The sequence below is a fragment of the Microchirus variegatus genome (assembly GCF_963457635.1).
Source record: "Microchirus variegatus genome assembly, chromosome: 1".
Lineage (NCBI taxonomy): Eukaryota > Metazoa > Chordata > Actinopteri > Pleuronectiformes > Soleidae > Microchirus > Microchirus variegatus.
The window spans coordinates 14,378,514-14,397,509 of NC_139802.1; the positions used below are offsets into that span (position 1 = coordinate 14,378,514).

At 39.4% G+C, this 18,996-nt stretch overlaps 1 protein-coding gene across 5 annotated transcripts in view; it reads right to left on the reverse strand.

Annotated features, from left to right (window-relative positions):
* Positions 1–642: 642 nt before the first annotated feature.
* deptor (DEP domain containing MTOR-interacting protein) overlaps positions 643–18,996 on the reverse strand; it is a 32,741-nt gene continuing 14,387 nt past the window's right edge. For all 5 annotated transcript variants that reach the window (XM_083897130.1, XM_083897128.1, XM_083897131.1 and 2 more), the window contains 6 exons: positions 17,628–17,806; positions 11,938–12,120; positions 10,671–10,808; positions 7,603–7,673; positions 7,436–7,540; positions 643–4,176 (listed from right to left, as the gene is read on the reverse strand). In XM_083897130.1, the coding sequence (XP_083753256.1) occupies positions 4,054–4,176; positions 7,436–7,540; positions 7,603–7,673; positions 10,671–10,808; positions 11,938–12,120; positions 17,628–17,806 (799 nt within the window). In that variant the 3' untranslated portion in view covers positions 643–4,053. The remainder of the gene's footprint in view (positions 4,177–7,435; positions 7,541–7,602; positions 7,674–10,670; positions 10,809–11,937; positions 12,121–17,627; positions 17,807–18,996) is intronic.

The window sequence follows — 18,996 nt, forward strand, 5'->3', positions numbered from 1 at the left end:
ATTATTGAATTGGATGGTATTAGGATGTTACATTTAAACATTAATCCTATTTTCAGAATACAAAATAATGTGATTTTGGTACTTTTATCAGTTAGGTATTTGGTATATTTATTTTATTTATACATGTGTTATACTTTCAGAGTCGGACAGTAACGGAGTACATTTACTTGAGTACAGTTCTTAAGTACAATTTTGAGGGATCTGTACTTTACTCGAGTATTATTTTTGGGGAGTACTCATGACTTTACTCAACTACCTTTGAGGGGCAAATATTGTACTCTTTACTCCAATATATTTCTATCCATAACCGTGAGTACCCGTTACTTCTTCTATGAAAAAAAAAACAAAAAACTCCATGGTCAGATTTAGTTGAGAGACGAAATCATGGACGAAACAATGGATGAAGACGCAGTAGGTCCATCACGGGAATGTGCCAACACGTGGCCCCACCTCGTCAGATTATTTCAATTTCCTGAACAAGTTAATAATTGTGTTCACTTCAACTTCATCACCACCTACAAAAAATAACTTGAGGAAGCATATCAAGGTGCGTACATTGAAATAAACTTCCTTACATTTCCCATTGTGCTATTGCGTTGTGTGCAAGTGAGAAATGTTAAATAAAACAACATGGTAAAAAAGATGAAAATTACTTCATTTTACTTTCAATTCCTTTTACATTTTTCAAGGTATTAACATGAACATTTTTCATAACTCCATGTAGGATGTTTCTATATGTAAATGTAAGAACTGTGGCAGTAGTAATGCAATATTTAGAACATGAACTCTTGAACTCATGATACTCAAGTACTTTTAAAAACAAGTACTTCAGTACTTTTACTTAAGTAAACATCTGACTGTAGTACTTTTACTAGTACTTGAGTAAAATATAGCAAGTGTTATCTGTACTTTTACTCAAGTAATGAAGCTGTGTACTCTGTCCGCCTCTGGATATTTTAAAGGTGGCGTTTGTTAAACTCTGATTGTCGATAGAGCCGTGAACAAGGCCGGCGCTACAGATTCACAGGAATCGGGCATTTTCACTGCTTATAATACAGTGACAAACTGACTGAGGATAGTTCGTAAACACATGTCCACCTACTCTACACTTGTGTAATAAATGTCACTACTTTGCATAAATCCAGTGAGCACAGAAGAGCTGCTCACCAATAAACCAGGAAACAAACAGACAGATACTGTACGAGCACAATGATCTCACTTATTCATGAGATTTTCCTTTAAACGATAAGTGATTTCTGTGCTTGTAAGTGTGCACACAGACATTATTGCACAGTAATGTAATAGAACACAGTGTGTGATGTTTTCAGGAGGTGACTGATGTACCACTGATATTTAAAGGTAGAGATAGATTCACTTAGCATCTTAAATGATTTCAAACAGAACAATGAAATGTAGAAATGTTCTTTCTTTTAAATGGCGTTGTATTCAGTCAATCGGACACGTTCAGATTCAATTTTGCAGGTGCTGCTGCAACATGACATCAAAAACACCATTTCACCACAGTCTGATCATCCATAGACTGATATTTCTCTTACTGTCATATCATTTCCCAGAGTTGAGATTATGGCAAACACAAGTGAGCAAATGTAGTTTTAGTAGAGATCTGTGGAAACTGACGCTTTATTCAATCACATTTTGCTTGGAAATGTGTGAATGATACACGTTAACCATTACAAAGACTTTCACGTTAACACTGACACGTTTCAATTTCCACCAACACCAATGCAAAGTTTTAATCTCAGTGATCGTGATGATTACAGGTAAGATTATCTAACACACTGTCTCACAAAGACAATGAAGGCAAACAGAAGATTATTATTTATTATTATTTTCAGATTAAGGAGGTCAGATTGTATATTCATAGGCACATATACTTGTTCAAATTCTTAAATCTTTTTCCAAAATGGAATGCGTTTGTTATTTAAGTGCTTTTGTCCATCAAAACAATGATCTAAGTGCATAACTATTCATTATGGTTGAACAATTCTCCAAATCTGTGGTTTGGAAAAAGACTTCACTTTTTGAGACCCAGTTTGGTTTGTATCTTGTTTTTGGTTTTGCTTTGTTTGGGATTGGTAATCTCAGGTTATCATGCATTTTGTGTGCTAATCACACACACACACACACACAATTAAATTTATTTTAACTTTACCTGCAGATTGGACCGGAATAGTCCCATAAAATAGAATAAGAGGTGTAAAATAAACACTCCTGTCTTCATTATAACTCTTAAATTAAATGTGTTATAGTTTTAATATTGTTCCCTGTTACAAGACTAACAGGGAACATATACAGTATTCACCATGTCCTATCAGGATAAAATATATGTAGTTAAATAAATGGGTCCATTTTCTTCATCTTAATTTCAACTGCAGTCCAAAATAAGTGACAACATACAGTTGGAAGAAAACAAATAGTGTGTTTGTTGTTGTTGTTTTACAAAATATACAGTTTTCACTTGTAATAATAATAATTTGTTAACATGTTTTTGTCTTTATTTCAAACGTACAGAGACTGTGATTGACGATTGCATCTTGGTTTCGGACTCAGTCTAAGAATTCTTGCACTTCCAACAAATATTCACCAAACATGCACTGTGGAGACACTATATCTGTTTTAAAAAGGTCAATAAAATCTATTGTTTGCCTCGACCTCACAAACAAAGCTGGCCGGAGAAACACGGCTCCAATAACAACAACTTGAAGACTTATTTGCCATTTTCAAAGATGTGAAAGATGAAGTGGTGTTTTATTTTGTCACTCCTTAGTCAACAAAGGCAACACTTTGAAAAAACGATTTTTAAAAGGTAGTATTTTTTTTTTACAGCTGTTATCTCAACAACACAACATACAATAACATTAGCTCTGCTTCTCTCTCACAGGTGTAAAATCTTGCATATCAGGCATCGTCTGCAAAATATGGCAACCACTAAAAAACCAAGCGATCGAGTGAAATTCCTTTAAAAGAGATTAATCTCGAGATTATATATATCAGTGCTGTGGCACACGTTGTAGTTTTCATCCAGTAAACACCATTTTTTTATATATATATATATATATATATAAAAGAGGGCTTCCGCTCTCAGGTTGTGCGTTTGTACTTTGTACCTGGAAATGTCACACGCAGCTTATTTACTGCATTTCTATTTTGTACACTAACAACTTCCTAGCAGCTAATCATAAACCCATGAGTTGTTATCTGTATGTGAATCTTTACACGTGTGTTAACGTGTGGTTTTATTATCTTACATGGTTCCCCTGACAAAACACCAACATCCTGAAACTCATGACTCTTATGAGGACCAAAAAACCTTTTGGGGAGGTGAGGACACTTTGGCTGGTCCTCATGTACTGTCACCTCTTAAAGGGGACTTTTTTAGGGGTTAAGACTTAGTTTTAGGGTTAGAGTTAGAAGTGTCCTCACTGCTGTGCAATGTGTTGTGCGTGTGTGCGTGTCCACTGCAGCAGAGGGCAGTGTTGAGCCATCAGGAGCTTTAATCCATGACTGGAAACTGGGGTAGAGGTAACTGCATGTGTGTGTTGACATTGGAATATTCTTTAGTTTCAGCATCAGTTGGTTCTGATTTTTTTTTTTTTAAACAAAAAAACAACCGTCTCATGTCATTTGACATGTTTAGCAAAAGTTGTGACTGAATCTGAGTTGAAAACCTGAACAAAAAGAGAGAAATCAGGTTTTCCTACTGCACACAAACCTCTTCATTAGGACTGTAAGTAACGATGAAGCTGCTGGAAGTTGTGGTTCTTGCATTCTGTCGTGCGTGTGCGTCGAACAAGTGGACCCAACCTTCATGATTTACTCAACCGGTTGAATCATTGACTTGACATGAACGCCCCCACACACACACACACACACACACAGGACCAGTCAGTTTCTCGGTCATCCACCTTGTCCAAACAGAGAGAGCGAGCTGCATTTCAAGTCATCGACAGTTCTCCCGTCTGCGCTGTTCTGACGTCACAAGCAGTGAACCCTGCAGTGACCACGTCATAATTAAAAAAAACACCGCCCCTCTTATACCTCCTCCATCACTTCCATGACGATTGTTCTGGGTCCAGTCAGGATCAGGTTGCTGACGGTGCGGTAGTCGTGAGAGAGGACGTTCAGTCCGTTCACCGACACCACAAACTGACACACCTGGAGAGAGACGGAGCAGTTTAACACTTTGAAGAGAGGAGGATGATGTTTATGTGTTCTTCTGGCCTCGAAGTGAATTCAGAATGTTAATATTTTAGCCTAAATGGTTCAAATATCTACTGGTGAGTGGATTTAAACAATCATTGACTCGTTTCTTATGCCTGTGCTTAAGACATTTTGCACTGTGCACTGTGTCCCATTATGTTCATTAATGCATAATGCTGCTTGTTGTTTTCACTGCTCAGTGAGGCGACAGTACATGATTCAATCTAGTAACTAAATCCTCACATGCAAACTCTGACAGTAGCTGCAAAGAAGCAGCCTCCAGGTGAGTGTTTAAAGGTGCATTATGTAATAAATCTAAAGCAACTGATCGTAAAATCCTCCTAATATGTCACAGAGACTCATGAATAATGTTCATATAAAAAATTGAACTCACAAACAACAACAGTACAGCCAAAATATTTGCATTAAAAACAAATCTTTTGCAGACTGCAAATCATGTTTATAATTTGAAGAGTCTCAGCTGTTGAGCAAACACGGGTTGCCAGTTACAGTAAGTCTGAGCTACAATGGTGGAGAAAACGTAAACCTAAAAGACCACGGTATTTTGAATTTGAGTGTAGTAACCGTTTTTGGCCACATTCTTACATATGGCGCCTTTAACATTTATCATTCTTTAAAAAAAAAAAAAAAAACATAAATCTGCAATTACTATGCAGCAAATAAACTCATTTAAATAATGAGAGAGGCCGGCGGTGAACCGAGAGTCAACAGCAAACACAGATAGCGTTAACTGACTTCGAAATGACACAGAGTACAACATGACGGCCACGCACTTGTCACGCCTTCCTTATCACAATTTGACCACCGCTCCAACTTGGCAGCTCTGATAAAAACAAGGCTTATTGTCAGCTCCACCTTTGAGCTGATGTTCAACATGACAGACACGCTTCTTAATGCTGCTGCAGTTTGAATTTTGTTTTGGAACACACTTGTAGTTCATGGGCTAAAGTAAACATGATTCTTATACTGTATTTCCTTATGAATTTGTAAAAAAATCCAAAACTCCTAAGTTGCCTTTGGCACCGAAAACACTTGGTGAACAGTCAATACAGATGGAGGCGAATACTTTCACATCATTTACTGTGGAAATTTTTTTTTTCCCGGCGCTCTTAAATGTTCCAGTAAAGGAGTGATTCAAAAAAAATGGGCAGAAGGAACAAATGGAAAGATTAAGAGAGAGAAAGATAGAGTGAAAGACTGTTAATCCTGTACTGCAGAGGAATTTCAGACTCTCGCTGTAATCACATCTAACCTCTGCTTCTACGTCTCAGTACATCAAAGCCACGTCCTTTCTGGACGCACGCTCCTTTTCTCGACATCTATTCATCTCTCATTCAGTTCTATTTTCTTTCGATCCTCTCAACACCTCCTCCCCCCCTCTTTCTCTCCCACTGATGCTTCTCTCGTTTCAGGCTGTAGGGTTGTTAGTGTTGGCTGAGGCCCAACTGGAGTCAACGGCTCCTCGCACTCGGAGGGTTAAAACTGCTCACACAGGAGAAAAAGTAAAGCAATAAACATAAAGAGAAAATCAATATAGACGTGTTGAGATATTGTAGTAAGTGTCTATCATCTTGACAATAAGGTGAGGCTATGTTTGAATTCAGGTCATTTGAGGATTTGTGCATTAAAATTATAGTTAAAATAGTGAATAGTTTGACTTTTTTATTTGTTTTGTTGCTGAGAAGTAAACCAGCATTTTGATATGATTACTGAGTCTGTTCAGCCAGCAGATGGTGGCTTGGCTTTGTTTACTTGGCATTAAGATTGGAATCAGGAGAAAATCATTTCCCTGCTTCTGTCCAGAGGTAAAACAAAAGCGTGCCAGGCTCAGTGTGGAGACCTTTTCTGTATTTTTCTTTGCTGATACTTGGTCACCATGTTTATTAGCAAAATACAGAGAGGGGGGGGGTCTTATAGTTCATGAATTCATGCACTGTATCTATTTTTGATCCACATGCACAGACATGTAAACAGAGACAAGTTATATTTTCTATGGGGGGAAGAGAATTTCTTGGCCAATTGCAATGACTGTGGAGTCTGCAGGTTGCCTGGCAACCTCTTTGAGAGGACAAGACTCCGGGAGCATCTCAACAAGAAAGCAAACATGTGCATAATGAATAGTTCCCAACATGTGATAGTGTTTCTTCATTTTTAATCAAAAGCGTCAAGTTTTAACTCAAGTGACTATACAATCAAATAATCGTATTCCCTAACATTTAAATTTAAGTGCGACCAACAGAATTCTAACAGAACATATTCAGGTCAGACACATAATGGTGTGCAAACACGTAGCACCCTGCTCTACCTGCTGCCTGCATCCTTACAAAAGTGCATTAGAAGTGGCTCTAAGAGCGATGTATGAGACGGTTGCATAAGTGCTTGAACCCATTATGGTCAGACAATACTGATGTGTGTGTCTGTGTGTGTCTGTGTGTGTTTGAGGGGGAGAAAAAAAAGGCACACAGACGGCACAGAGCGGCAGCGTGTTTGACGAGAAACCTCCAAGCCCTCTGGGTTCAGTGGGTGTAAAAGTTCTCCTTTGGTCTTTTTTTTTTTTTTTTTTTTTTTTGTGGTGTCAGCACTTTACAACACAGCGTTCCCTGTAGTGGATTGTGTTTCTGCTCAAAAACACACGTAACTACAACTCCTCAGGTGAAGTGGAACGACTCCAACGGAACTACAGGGGGGGGGCAGTGAATACTGTTCAAATGAACATTTGATACGATCTCACACAGTGGTGCACAGGGATAAATCTGTCACAACGATGGGGTGATGATCTGATTTTTTTGCCTCAATTTCCCTCCTGCTGCTTCTTTCGTTCAGTCTTTCCTCTCTGTGTTGTGGTTAACACTCTGCATTCCCAGGATTCCTTGCTTCTACTCACTCTCCTTATATACCTTCATTTCTCAGTTTTTCTTTCCCTCTCACAACACTTCCTGCTTTCACTGCTGCTCTTGTCCAACCACCGTCCTCATGCTGGCTTCTCATTAAAATTCGTCTTTAGAGACATACGGACGCGTATAATAGCCAAATAATTACTATTTTAAGAGAAGAAAACAAGTTAAAAAGGACTTGCGAGTACCAGAGTGGTTACTTACACTTGTGAGACAAAAATAACTTATTGATGAAATGAAAATGAAGAATTTATGTATATTATACATGTGTTTTATATCTAAAAATTCAGAATACGTACCTTCATGCCAGCAGCAGCTGCAGGTCCACCAGGATCCACAGCCTGGATATGACAAGGTTTGCTGCCTCGCACCACAAAACCCCAGCCGACAGCATCACCTAAAATCTAAACCAGAGTTTAGAGACCAAGTGTGAGCCTGTGTGTGTGTGTGTGTGTGCGGTACCTACAGTGAATGTCTTCTTCATAAAAGGTCCCCCCGGTGTCTGCAGCTCCTCTGGACTCACTTGTCTCTTCAGAACTGTTGGACACAAAGAACATAACATTGTTAGTGTGTAAGAGCCAGTGCAAATCTGCACTAAATGAGCAAACTTCAACTGCAAAATTAATAAATAACTTAAGACGAACACTATTTATAGATATCTAAATACATCTAAAGATATCTAGTTTTCTTTTAATACGTTAAAATGGTTTTCTTTTTTTCTTCACACTCTGTCAGGGGCCACTTGGGTGACCATGTTAAAATAGAGCATGGAGGTTTTGCTGCTTCCTGAAACAGTATAACTTCCCTCCCCCTCCTCCAACTTCCCCAAAACATTACTCACTTCAATATGAGCCAACACAGGATTTCACTGGACGTCTGTGTCCACATTCATACACAATTATTACGATTATTAAGTGCCAACATTTGCAGCCTTAAATGTTTTTAGCCACATTTATTGTCCAATACTGGAGGAACGGACAGTGGAAAAAATTAACAAATGTGAAATCCAGTATGATCCAAAGTGTAAATAACACACAGATTTTAAAGATGTGAATAAAAAGCTGCGACACCATTTCAACTGAGTCAAGCTGTGAGCGGAGAAAAATATTTGTCACACAGTTGGAGCATTATGTTTTTGAAAGGGTGTGAATAGATGATGCTATAATGCATCGACACAAACAACCGTGCGGGACACTGGTGTCTGAAAACTCTGGTTATCAGACGTGACAAAGTGGTATCAAGCAATTCCTATTATTATTATTATTATTATTGTTATCGTCACATTCTGTACCTCACATGAGATAATAAAAACATCCTCATGGCAGCCATAATTTATTCTGGGACAAGGAAAATAACATAAACAGTAGACTTGCTTGTCCTTGTTGGCTGTGTGTCATGGCCAGTGTGAACAACACGCACGCACACACGCACGCGCGCACACACACAAACACACACACTCATGCACGCACAAGTGGCTGTTTTATGTCATGTCAAGCGTCACGGCGACGGTCAAGAAAAGTCCAGAAAAAAAAACTGGCAAACAATTCCTAAGGAGAAGTTGAATATCTGAAACTCACTGCCTTGAATTTAAAATATATTGCAATGATTTAAATTTAATTTATGAGGTCTATAATTTCTGTGGTTGATTAATCACTTATGGTTTGTGTTCAACTTAATTCTAATCTAATAAGAAGGAGAAAGAAATCCTTTCATCATCACCCTACAGAAACCGTCACATGCAAATTCTTTATAAACATCACTTTGACCAGATATAAAAGGCCAATATATATATATATATAGCTGTTGTTTTTTTGTTTTTTGTTTTTCTGTCTAATCAGACGAAAACTCACATGACATAGAATTCCTCATTCACAAAACGATTGGAGCATGGATTGTAAACATTTTCTATTGTTGGACTCGTGATGGTTCGTGTGAAGCACAAGGGAAGTGTTTGTGTGCGTTTGTGTGCATGTGTGTGCACATGTGAGTGTGCATGCCTTCCGTTTCCTGTTCATTGTGTATGGAGTGTAAGTGCCAATGGTGGTGGGAGGGGGAGGGTCAGGGGGTGTGCTGGTACAAAAGTCAGTACAAAATAGACAGGACTGCATCCTCCAAGTGCATTCATCTTCTGGACATTGTCAAAAGTGCGTCACATTGATTTTTAGGATGTTTTGGCTGATTCAGGGTTAAACCAGCAGTCAGGCTTTGAGGGGAAGGAAGAACTGTGATTCAGGACTTTGAACTGTGGAGGGCGGCTTGTCGGCTGCACACTTGAAGGAGACAGAATGTATTAGGAGAATTGGTGAGCAGTGTGGCTCGTCTCATTTCTCACAGCAGCCGACTTCCGTCTCCGACTACTGGGCCACAGCTAAGGACACTCCTGTGAAGGACTCTGCTCAAATAAGACACAGGCACCCACACAGATAGAAGGTCCCTCTGTATATGTATCTAAATCTACAGTTTGTGATAAATGAATGGCAGCAGGCGGAGAAAAGTGTTTGGTCTATGCTATATAAAACCACACTTTTTTATTCAAAGGGATTTAATATTCAAGAGGCCAAAACCATGACCTTGAGTCTTAGTGACAATCTGTGCCAAATGAGAACTTTGTGTCGTCGACTTTTCACCACCAAATTCTTCTCAGCTTATCCAAGTGAATGTCTGAAGAACCACGTTTGAAAGGACTCCCTGGAGGTGTTCATGAGTGGTCACAACACAGAATATTAAGTCACAGCAATCTTAATGTTTAGATAGTAAAATGTATTATCGAGTCCACAGTAAAATGTTTACCCAATCTGAGGAAATTTCCTCATGGGATTCTTGAGACATCTTGTTGTAAAGAATGAACTAACCACGCAGAGGAGCTGATTGACTGAAATATAATCTAACTATAAAGCAAGTTGGGTCTGTGTGTCTGTCTGTCTGTGACATGCATATCTCGCTGACCGTTAGTCAGAATGCCGTAAGACTTTGGATATGGGTTGAGCATGGCCCGATGATGTGCATCCTTGATTTTCAAATTTTTTGGAGGAATTTTAATTTTCGCCGATTTATCACGATACACCAGGCAGGCAGTGGCTCATCAGCAGCAGCTGCGCTGTCTGGAGCGCAGAGGTGGGAGCGAAGAGGCTGTGGGTGAGACATTTTCACACGGTTCACCGCATCACATGGTGTTATACTGAAACGACGAGGTGTCTATTCACCAATACAAGCACATTATTTTGCATTAGCATGCTACTACTTTGCGGCTAACTTGGCGAACCTGTTCCTAAAGGTAAGCTAGCAAGGCTACAATTAGCATTAGCGTAGGGCAAACATAATACAAACACTGTGCAACCTCATTAGGCACAACGCAAATGTTTTCATTTTCGATTAGCATTAGCGTAGTTAGACACACCAGTTCCTTATCGTGCATTACCATAACTGAAAAATCTTCTTCAGCTCCCACTATAGGAATACATACTTCCTACCGGCACTGCACTAGTGTGAATATAATCTTTATAAACTCGTATAAATCGGTTTGCATCATCATACCAGATTTGGGGTTGCAGAGGACAGGTGGGCTGCTGCTGAGTGTAGGACTGCTGCTGTAATAACCGCTGCTGCCACAACTGCTGCTCATGCTGCTGCGACGAACTCCGACCACCACCCTGATCTCTTTGGTGGGACTCACTGGGACAGAGACAAGAGACGGAGAGACATGATGGAGTAAAAGATAAAGACAAAAACTAGGGGAGGAAAATGGTATTAGGCTAGAATTTCCTGCAGGTGAATGTACAGAACATCAGAACGTGTTGTGATAAAAAAAAAAATCCATTCTGGGTTAAACATTCACACACAGTTGTTTAGTATGTTCCAACACTGCATTCCACTCTCTCACACTGTGAGTGATTGTTAATGGAACCACTTTTAAATATGCAACATTTAAAAAGGTTGAATCCATAACAAGAATAAATTCATATAGAAGAGCTGCTTAATTGTTAAGCCCTAAAGCCAGGCCGATTACAAAGTTTACTAAAGGTGGAACCCTGGATTCTGCACTGTGTACTTTTTAGAGCTCATTATAATAACAGCATCTGTGCATCTTGTATAAGAACATTTTGAGTGGCGGTTATTGTGTTTACAGAGAAACAAACGCATTATTATAACATCAGCCGAATAAACCAAAATAGAATCCCAAGATGAGATAAAGTTGCAAAACTCCTCAACAGGTCAAGTCACAACAAGTCAAGTTTTTTTCTTTTCTTTGTTTTTTTAATCACCATGACAGCAATACCACCAAACATAAAATATAAGGTGAGTGTGTATCCGTGTCCATGGAGGATAAGTGAATTCTTGCCAAGAGAAGTATTTAAAAGCCGTCATTGTACTGATACAGAGATTGATTGCAAGGAATCAACACAAGCACATCTAATGTATATGCAATTTCATTCTTTCTAACACATGCAAATACCCTTTATTAAACATTTAAAAAAAAATGTTTTTATATATATATATATACATATATATATATATATACACACACACACACACACATTGGGGGGAGATAGATATTAACTTAAATTTTACATTTTGCTTCAGTATGTACAATATATTATTATATATATTACGGCTTGAAAACAAAATAATAATCAAACAAAGTCATATGATTTATATGATGAAATTCAGCTAAACCTCTAATGTTACTTATCTATTAATTTAAGCAATCAGCGAAATAAAGGTGCCAAAATAATGGCTCAGCGTTTTCATATTGACAGTTAGTGTCTGTGTATGTACACGTACACTTACAGTGAGTGTTTACCTGAGAGGAAGCTGGTGTTGCCTCCATCCGAGTTCTGCTTGCGGAGACAGAAGGGGCTGTCGTGGTTCTCTGGGATGCAGCGGCCGCGCTCGTAAATAAGCTCGATGAGTCGCCGTCGTCTCCGAAAATTCATTCTGAACTGGAAGAGGAGGGACCCGTCGACAAAGTGATGCTTGTTGGTGACTAGTGACAAAGACAAATGAACGTGGAAAGAATAAATGACTTAATTCATACGGAGTTTTGCACTTATAACCACTTCTTGGAAGACTTTCTGATAAATATTAGTGTCCATTCATTCTGTAGAGCATAGACACAGACACAGATGTTGGATGAGAAGGTCTGGCTCATAATCTCTGTTCAAGGTGTTCGATGAGGTTAAGGTCAGGTCAGCCCAGTTCTTCCACACCAAATTCATCAAACCATGTCTTTATTGTCCTTGCTACAGTCATGTTGAAACAGAAAAGGTCTTTACTCAAACTGTTGCCACACAGTTGGAAGCATAACATTGTCCAAAATGTCTTGGAATGCTAAAGCGTTAAAGTTTGTCCTTCACTGGAGATAAGAGGAGAGAGCCCAAAGCGTGACTGAAACACTTGAATTCAATACTGAGCAGGTGTGGCCAAATACTTTGTGTGCGTGTTGGAGATAAGAAAGGGTTCACAGATAAGAATGACATTGTCATGACAGTTTTACTCAGGTTGTATTTCAAGGTCACATTTTTTTAATAACTAGGTGAATTTTTTCCAGTCGAGCTGAACTCGATAAGCTATAAATGTTCTTATCTTAGGTTTTATGAAATACAGTCCAGATTGAACTACAGGATTTATAACCTGGAAGATTTGACTCAAAATGAATCAGACACATTCTGAGATATACAGTTGACATTAACCTGAAGACGGAGTCTATAGCTCCTCATTACCAAGGCCGTAAATGTCACTGCTATGGCTGTTCATACTGAGGTAAAGTATGAATGGCTGTTTAATCTCCTAGTTATGGATGAAAGGTGGGAGATGAAGATCCACTTCTCTTTAAAGCTGTTTACTGTATACTGTAAATACTGCAGGGCTTTTCTGGGAGTGTGGCCTTTTGGATATAAAAGGTTTGTTGTGTCTTTGTGTGTTGCTCAGAGATACTCCACCCAAATATTCTCCTTGATCTCACCCCCTACAGCTTTGGCCTGGAGCTTGTTACTTTGTAACTTTTGCTCTTTTTTTCTTATTTGGGACACATTATAAAAAAAAGAAAGGGAGACCTAAGCCAAACCTCCTGGGCCTTTTACAACTCATGACTTTTATATTTGGGGGGGCAATGTCATCATGTGAGTATATAGATTTACAGCAACACTGTGAACACTTTTGATCCAGAAATCCACATTAAAGAGCATTTTTGCACTGTTTGGAATGAATTGACTGGACTCTACTGTAAAATAATGAAGAAATAACCTATTGTGGGCCAAAACAGTGCTTTATGACAAAAAGTGCTAATTATTCTAGTGATAAGCTTTAATGTAGCAGCACAGGAAATGATGCAGAACATGTTGTCTAATTTTTGTTGTTTTTCTAAAAATGATTATTTTATTACAATATGTTGTTATTACTCTCCTTCTGTTTGGCCTTTGTAACCAGAAATGATGTCAAAATATTTATATACTGCGTTCTTCATCTGAGATTCGGTCAAGCTATACTACCAGACCTGAGTGAGGGAGCGTTTGTTTGTACACAGCAGCAGTGCAGAGGCGGGCGGGGACAAGAAACATTTACCCTGTTAAACTGTTAAACGTGTTTTGGGAATTCTCTTCTGAAACTTTTCATAGATGCTTTCTTAACCGACTAATTAACTAACTAAAGGAGTCATATTATACCCTATTTCTCCAAGTTAAAATAGTTCCCTGGTGTCCTAATGAACATGTCTGTGACATGTTTAGGTCAAAATACCATAAGAATGAAGCACCACAGCAGTTCAATCACCCAAAACGTAAGGGACCGGAAATGACATCAGCCACAGAGGCTACTGGGAGCTAACAGCAGTTAGCATTTGGAAAAGTGATCATTTGCAGGCTCCAGCAGGCACACTGTCGTCATATATAACATGTATCCACTGGACAGATAAATCCTCTGAGGCTGGACGTTTGTGTAGGACTCTGTGCTGCACTGTGGAGCCACGAGTAGAACTTTTTGCGGACTTCCGGTTTTCGGATGTTTTTCCCTTCGCCAGCACTCTCGCGTGTTTTATGAACAAAGCGGAGCTCCGCGAGACAACAATTCCAGGAATTTAGCGCATTGTGACGTCCCAGTGAGCGAGGAAGTCAAAATCACGTGTTTCATCTCCTGTACTTAGACTGATGAGGACCACAAAAACATGAGTGAGTCATCTTTTTTCACACTTTGTTGACTGCTAGGATTTCCAGAGTCCCAAATTTAAGTGTTTAAATGATTAAAAAGTTGATTTTGCATAATATGGGACCTTCAAATGTGAATATGTTCTGGTTTCTTTGCCCCATAAAACAAATAAATCAAGCAGCCTCTGTTTAAGTGATCTGAGAAATAATAATTAATAATAATTAAATAATAATTAATAATTAATAATTAACCTGACAACTCATGTGATTCATATTCTTAATTTACTCACACGCAGCTTTAAAGCTGCGTCTTTGTGTGACATTCACATACAAACAACCACTATGCTGTCCACCAGTAAACACACTGAAACACAATGTGGATCCATCCAGATCTGCAGCTCTATACATTACTTGTGTGTAACCACAGCAGCAGCAATCACAAAGCAGGAATAGAGAGCAGCTCTTCCTCTCATTCTCTGGTCTCTTTTCAGCCGAGGGCCGAGAAACACATTACCTATCAAACTAAATAATTAATGATTATCGCCTCAACTATAGCAAGAGGATGTGTAGGAAAGTGTATTGTGAATCCACACAACACCCACACTGAGCACTGGTGCGGTTATTTCAATGGGGAGGGGAGATGTGTGAGGCCTCTGTGAGGCCAACAGGAAGCAGAACACACTCTGTATTACATTAACTAGGTGAAGTGACAACACAGCTCTGCAATGTATGTGTGTGTGTGTGTGTGTGTGTGCGTGCGTGTGTGTGCGCGAACCGCATTCCTACTGCACGGAGATGCTCAGAACTCTATTACAGCTCTTAAGAGAGGAGGAAGTGAGAGGGAGCAGATGGGCCTACTGTGTGATGAGTCTGAGTAAGAGAAGCACGAGCAAAAACGGAAGAGAGAATTGTTTTCATTCTTCTCCTGAACATGTGATAAAAAATTGGATCAATATTTTTCCTAAATATGCTTTTCAGGGCTGTCAAAAAATGAATCCAGTAATTAATCTCACATTTTGAAATTCTAATTTAATCGCGATTAAAAGTTTGCGTTTTTTCTACAGCATCTTTTCTTCGTAAACACAGACCTACACATAGAACTATGTGATTTCAAAGAGACTCAAGCCTATAAGCTCAGTTCTTGAAGAGAAACCCTCCGCCCAACAACCTCTCTCCATCTTCAGCTTCCATCTCTCAGTCTCTCATATCTGACCGCCTGCAGGCAAGTGACTGTTTCGCGTGGATAATTCCCAGCTTTCATGTCAGAGGTCAGCGTATACCAGATGTAAACAAACATGCGCTAACTGCGTTAAATAATTTCATTGCGTTAACTTTGACAGCCTTTTTTTTTTTGCTTGTAGGAAATAATTCAATATGTGTTTTCAATCCAGCTGCAGCGAATAACTTGTGGTCTTTTTTTTTTTTTTTTTTGCTGTTGTTGATATTATTCTGCCGCGTTTGATCGAAATTATGTCTTTCATCTAAAAACAAAGCAATACTGAGGGGGCGTTTGTGTGTATACAGGAGCGTTTTTCACATTAAATTGCTGAACTATAGATTTTTGAGCAGGATGATTCACTTCGCTGGAATCTGCTGTCTTGTTTCACTTGTTTTGTCTTGACATACAACAAATCACTTCCTTTGTGCAGCATGGGAATGTTTAGTGAGAAATACACAGAGAGAGAGTGAGAGAGTCATGGACAGCTGATAGGGTTAATCAGCACTGTGTTTGTGCTTGTGTTTGTATGTTAAGTATATTTGTTTATACGTTGTGCAGTACAGTTCTAAATGAGACTTAATGACAGAGATTGTGTCCTGCAATCATATTTTTATGATTTCTAATTACTTTACAGCCATTTATGGTCTATAATCCTCAACGGCATGATTAAGCTGTGATGAAGGTCCATGTGGAAACATACTTTATACTGAACACTCTTAATATCAAGTGCACTTTATGTTTGTATGAAAACGCCTCCACCACTGAGACCATGTGACTCAAATTATAAGTAATAACCGCGATCTAATTTAATCATACACGGGTGTGAACCACAGACACCAGCATCAAATCAAATTTCATGTCACGTGGTGACTCATTCAAGATCCAGGCTAATGGTTAGCCTGTCAAGAACACAGTACACTGCCATCATATATCATTCCTCTCACAGACATAGATAACATAACGTGATAGCCGGGTTCTCAGTCCTGTAGCGAAGGGAACTGGTTGACCTCTTCCTCATGTTTATTACTCAACTTAACTCTTAAACGTGTCCCTGACGCAGCCGTCAGGTCATGGGAAGAGGAGAACACACCACACGACCCATGACTGCTGGAAAAATAACCCGATGTCAGCCAGGGTGAGATATAATGTGGATCACGTTAGAAGAATGAGCTGTAATGAGATTTAGGAGTTACACAGTATCCATAAATAACGTTTCCAGTTATTCTAGACGTTAACCTATTGTTATTATTAGATGTGAGGGCTGTAACTTGAATTCAGTTATATAAGAACATTTATGATTGTGTGCGGCCTAAGGCATAAGCGACCTATAATAAATAAATGATTTGGTTTGGAGTGAAGCATCCCCAGGTTTTAAACACCAAAGTGATTAAACTGGTTTAATTGTTTAATTTAAGTTCAGTATCACTTAACTTTCATTTTGAATATGAAAGTGCAAATTAATACTAGGACACTTGATTTGTGATTTTACTGCCCTCTAAGGTTAAAAAAAACAAACAAGAGTGACACTGTGTTGTGTGTGTTAAATACCACAACTATCATTTATAGTGTCACATTTGTATCAACTAGAAAAGCACTCGGAGAGCACAGACCTCCACCAAGGCAGCTCAGCCCCCCACAAAATAGGATTAAAAATAGTGATAGCGTCTATGGATCATGGCCAAAATTCAATCACTGGTCCCATTGCGGACATTTCCTGAAATGTTCATCCAAATCCTATGTTGCTAACAGACAGACAGACAGAAAACATATACCTCCTGGTGGAGGTCAAACACATGCTAGTGGGGGGGGGGGCTGCTACATGACTCGTGACTTTTTCAAACCAGTCCAGTGTGTCTGTGCGCAGATGGAGCTGTAATCATATTGTAAGTCATCCGCAGTTATCAGATTGCATGACCAAAAAGAGTAAACCACAGGCAACACAGGGTTATAAATAGCAACCCCCCCCCCCCAGATTTAAGAGGAGATGTGTCTTGTAGACTCTCTAGAGTAGTACTAGTAGAGGTGTGATGATGGGACACTGTCAACAAAAGGTCCCTCACAGAGACCATCAATCAGTCAACGCCGCGACGTCCACTCACATCTCATGCCCCCCTAAAGTCGCGCCTTTCTCACCATGCTGAATGATGCCATGTTCGAGAAGCCTTCGTCCGAGCTGCTCTGCCTCCTCCCTGGTCGCCATCTCCCCCTCCTGTAGCAACCAGTCGATGAACTCAGAGGCCACCAGCGAGCGCTCAAAGGTCCCGCCCTCCTCCTCCCTGCTCTGTAAGAGGTTACTCTCTGTGTTCATCAGCCTGAGGAGAGAAAAAGGAAGAAAACTTTACAACTCTGCATTAAACACAATATAATCCAAGTCGTGCGTCATGCTGAGATGAGGCTGCTAGCCTTATAGACACATGCAACTCTATATTGTATAAAGTTGTTTTCTGTATATTGTAATAATGTGTTATTCCCACTTTCCTCAGTGGGAATGTTCAAAAAGTGGAAATCTTCCAAACAAGCAGCTCGGCCCATTTTCTCCACTCTGTAATCTACATACAAGTAAAAAAAAATGCACAAATACTGCACTGGATAGTCTGGTTTAGTACTCGAGCCACATACTCCTCCTAGAACGTAGTTTCACCAGAGTTAGAGATCAGACTTGTATGATGACATGGTAATTAAACCTGGAGACATTTTCCAGATCTGCATCACTGACAGTCAACGGATGTTTGACGTCGTAGTTTCAAGCAACTGCTGGAGTAAATACAATCTCACTTGGCCTCTGGTAAACTGATATACGGAAGAACGTCAAGCAAGCTTGTGCTTCAGTAGTGTACATTGTTGTGTATAATTTGGAATATCTAATACATATCATAAGACATAGGCTGAATGGCATTAGATCTCGCACACACAGACACCTAATAAAAAAAGCACTCTGCAGTTCTCATGAGAAACAATAAACTTTCTGCAGTGTATCTGAAAATGTCTAAACAGGTGTTAGAAACAAAACTGTATGAAAGAGTGTTTCAAATTCAACTACTACAATAACAGATAGAAGTACAGATTAAAGATCAGCTTGAAAACCTTTGCTTAGGAATTGAAATTATATTTTAAAAAATTGGAATATCGGTACCATAGACACATACCGTGGTTGAGATTCGGGCTGCTAGTAATGAAAAATCCTTGATTGACTAGTAAATGGTAAATGGCTTGTATTGGTTAGCGCTTTTCTAGTCTTTACACTACACTTTTGCCATTCACACCCATTCACTCACACTCACATACAGCACATTTCCTATCTCTCGTCTTTCATATCCATTCACACGCTGCCATTCACACGCTGCCGGCACAGCCGTCAGGAGCAACATGTAGTAAATTGTCTTGCCCAAGGACACATCGGCAACAGAGCCAGGAATCGAACTCACAGCCTTTGAGTTGAAAGACGACTCACTCTACCGCTCTACCGACCTCATCAGTCCAAGCTGGACTGAAGAAGTATCAC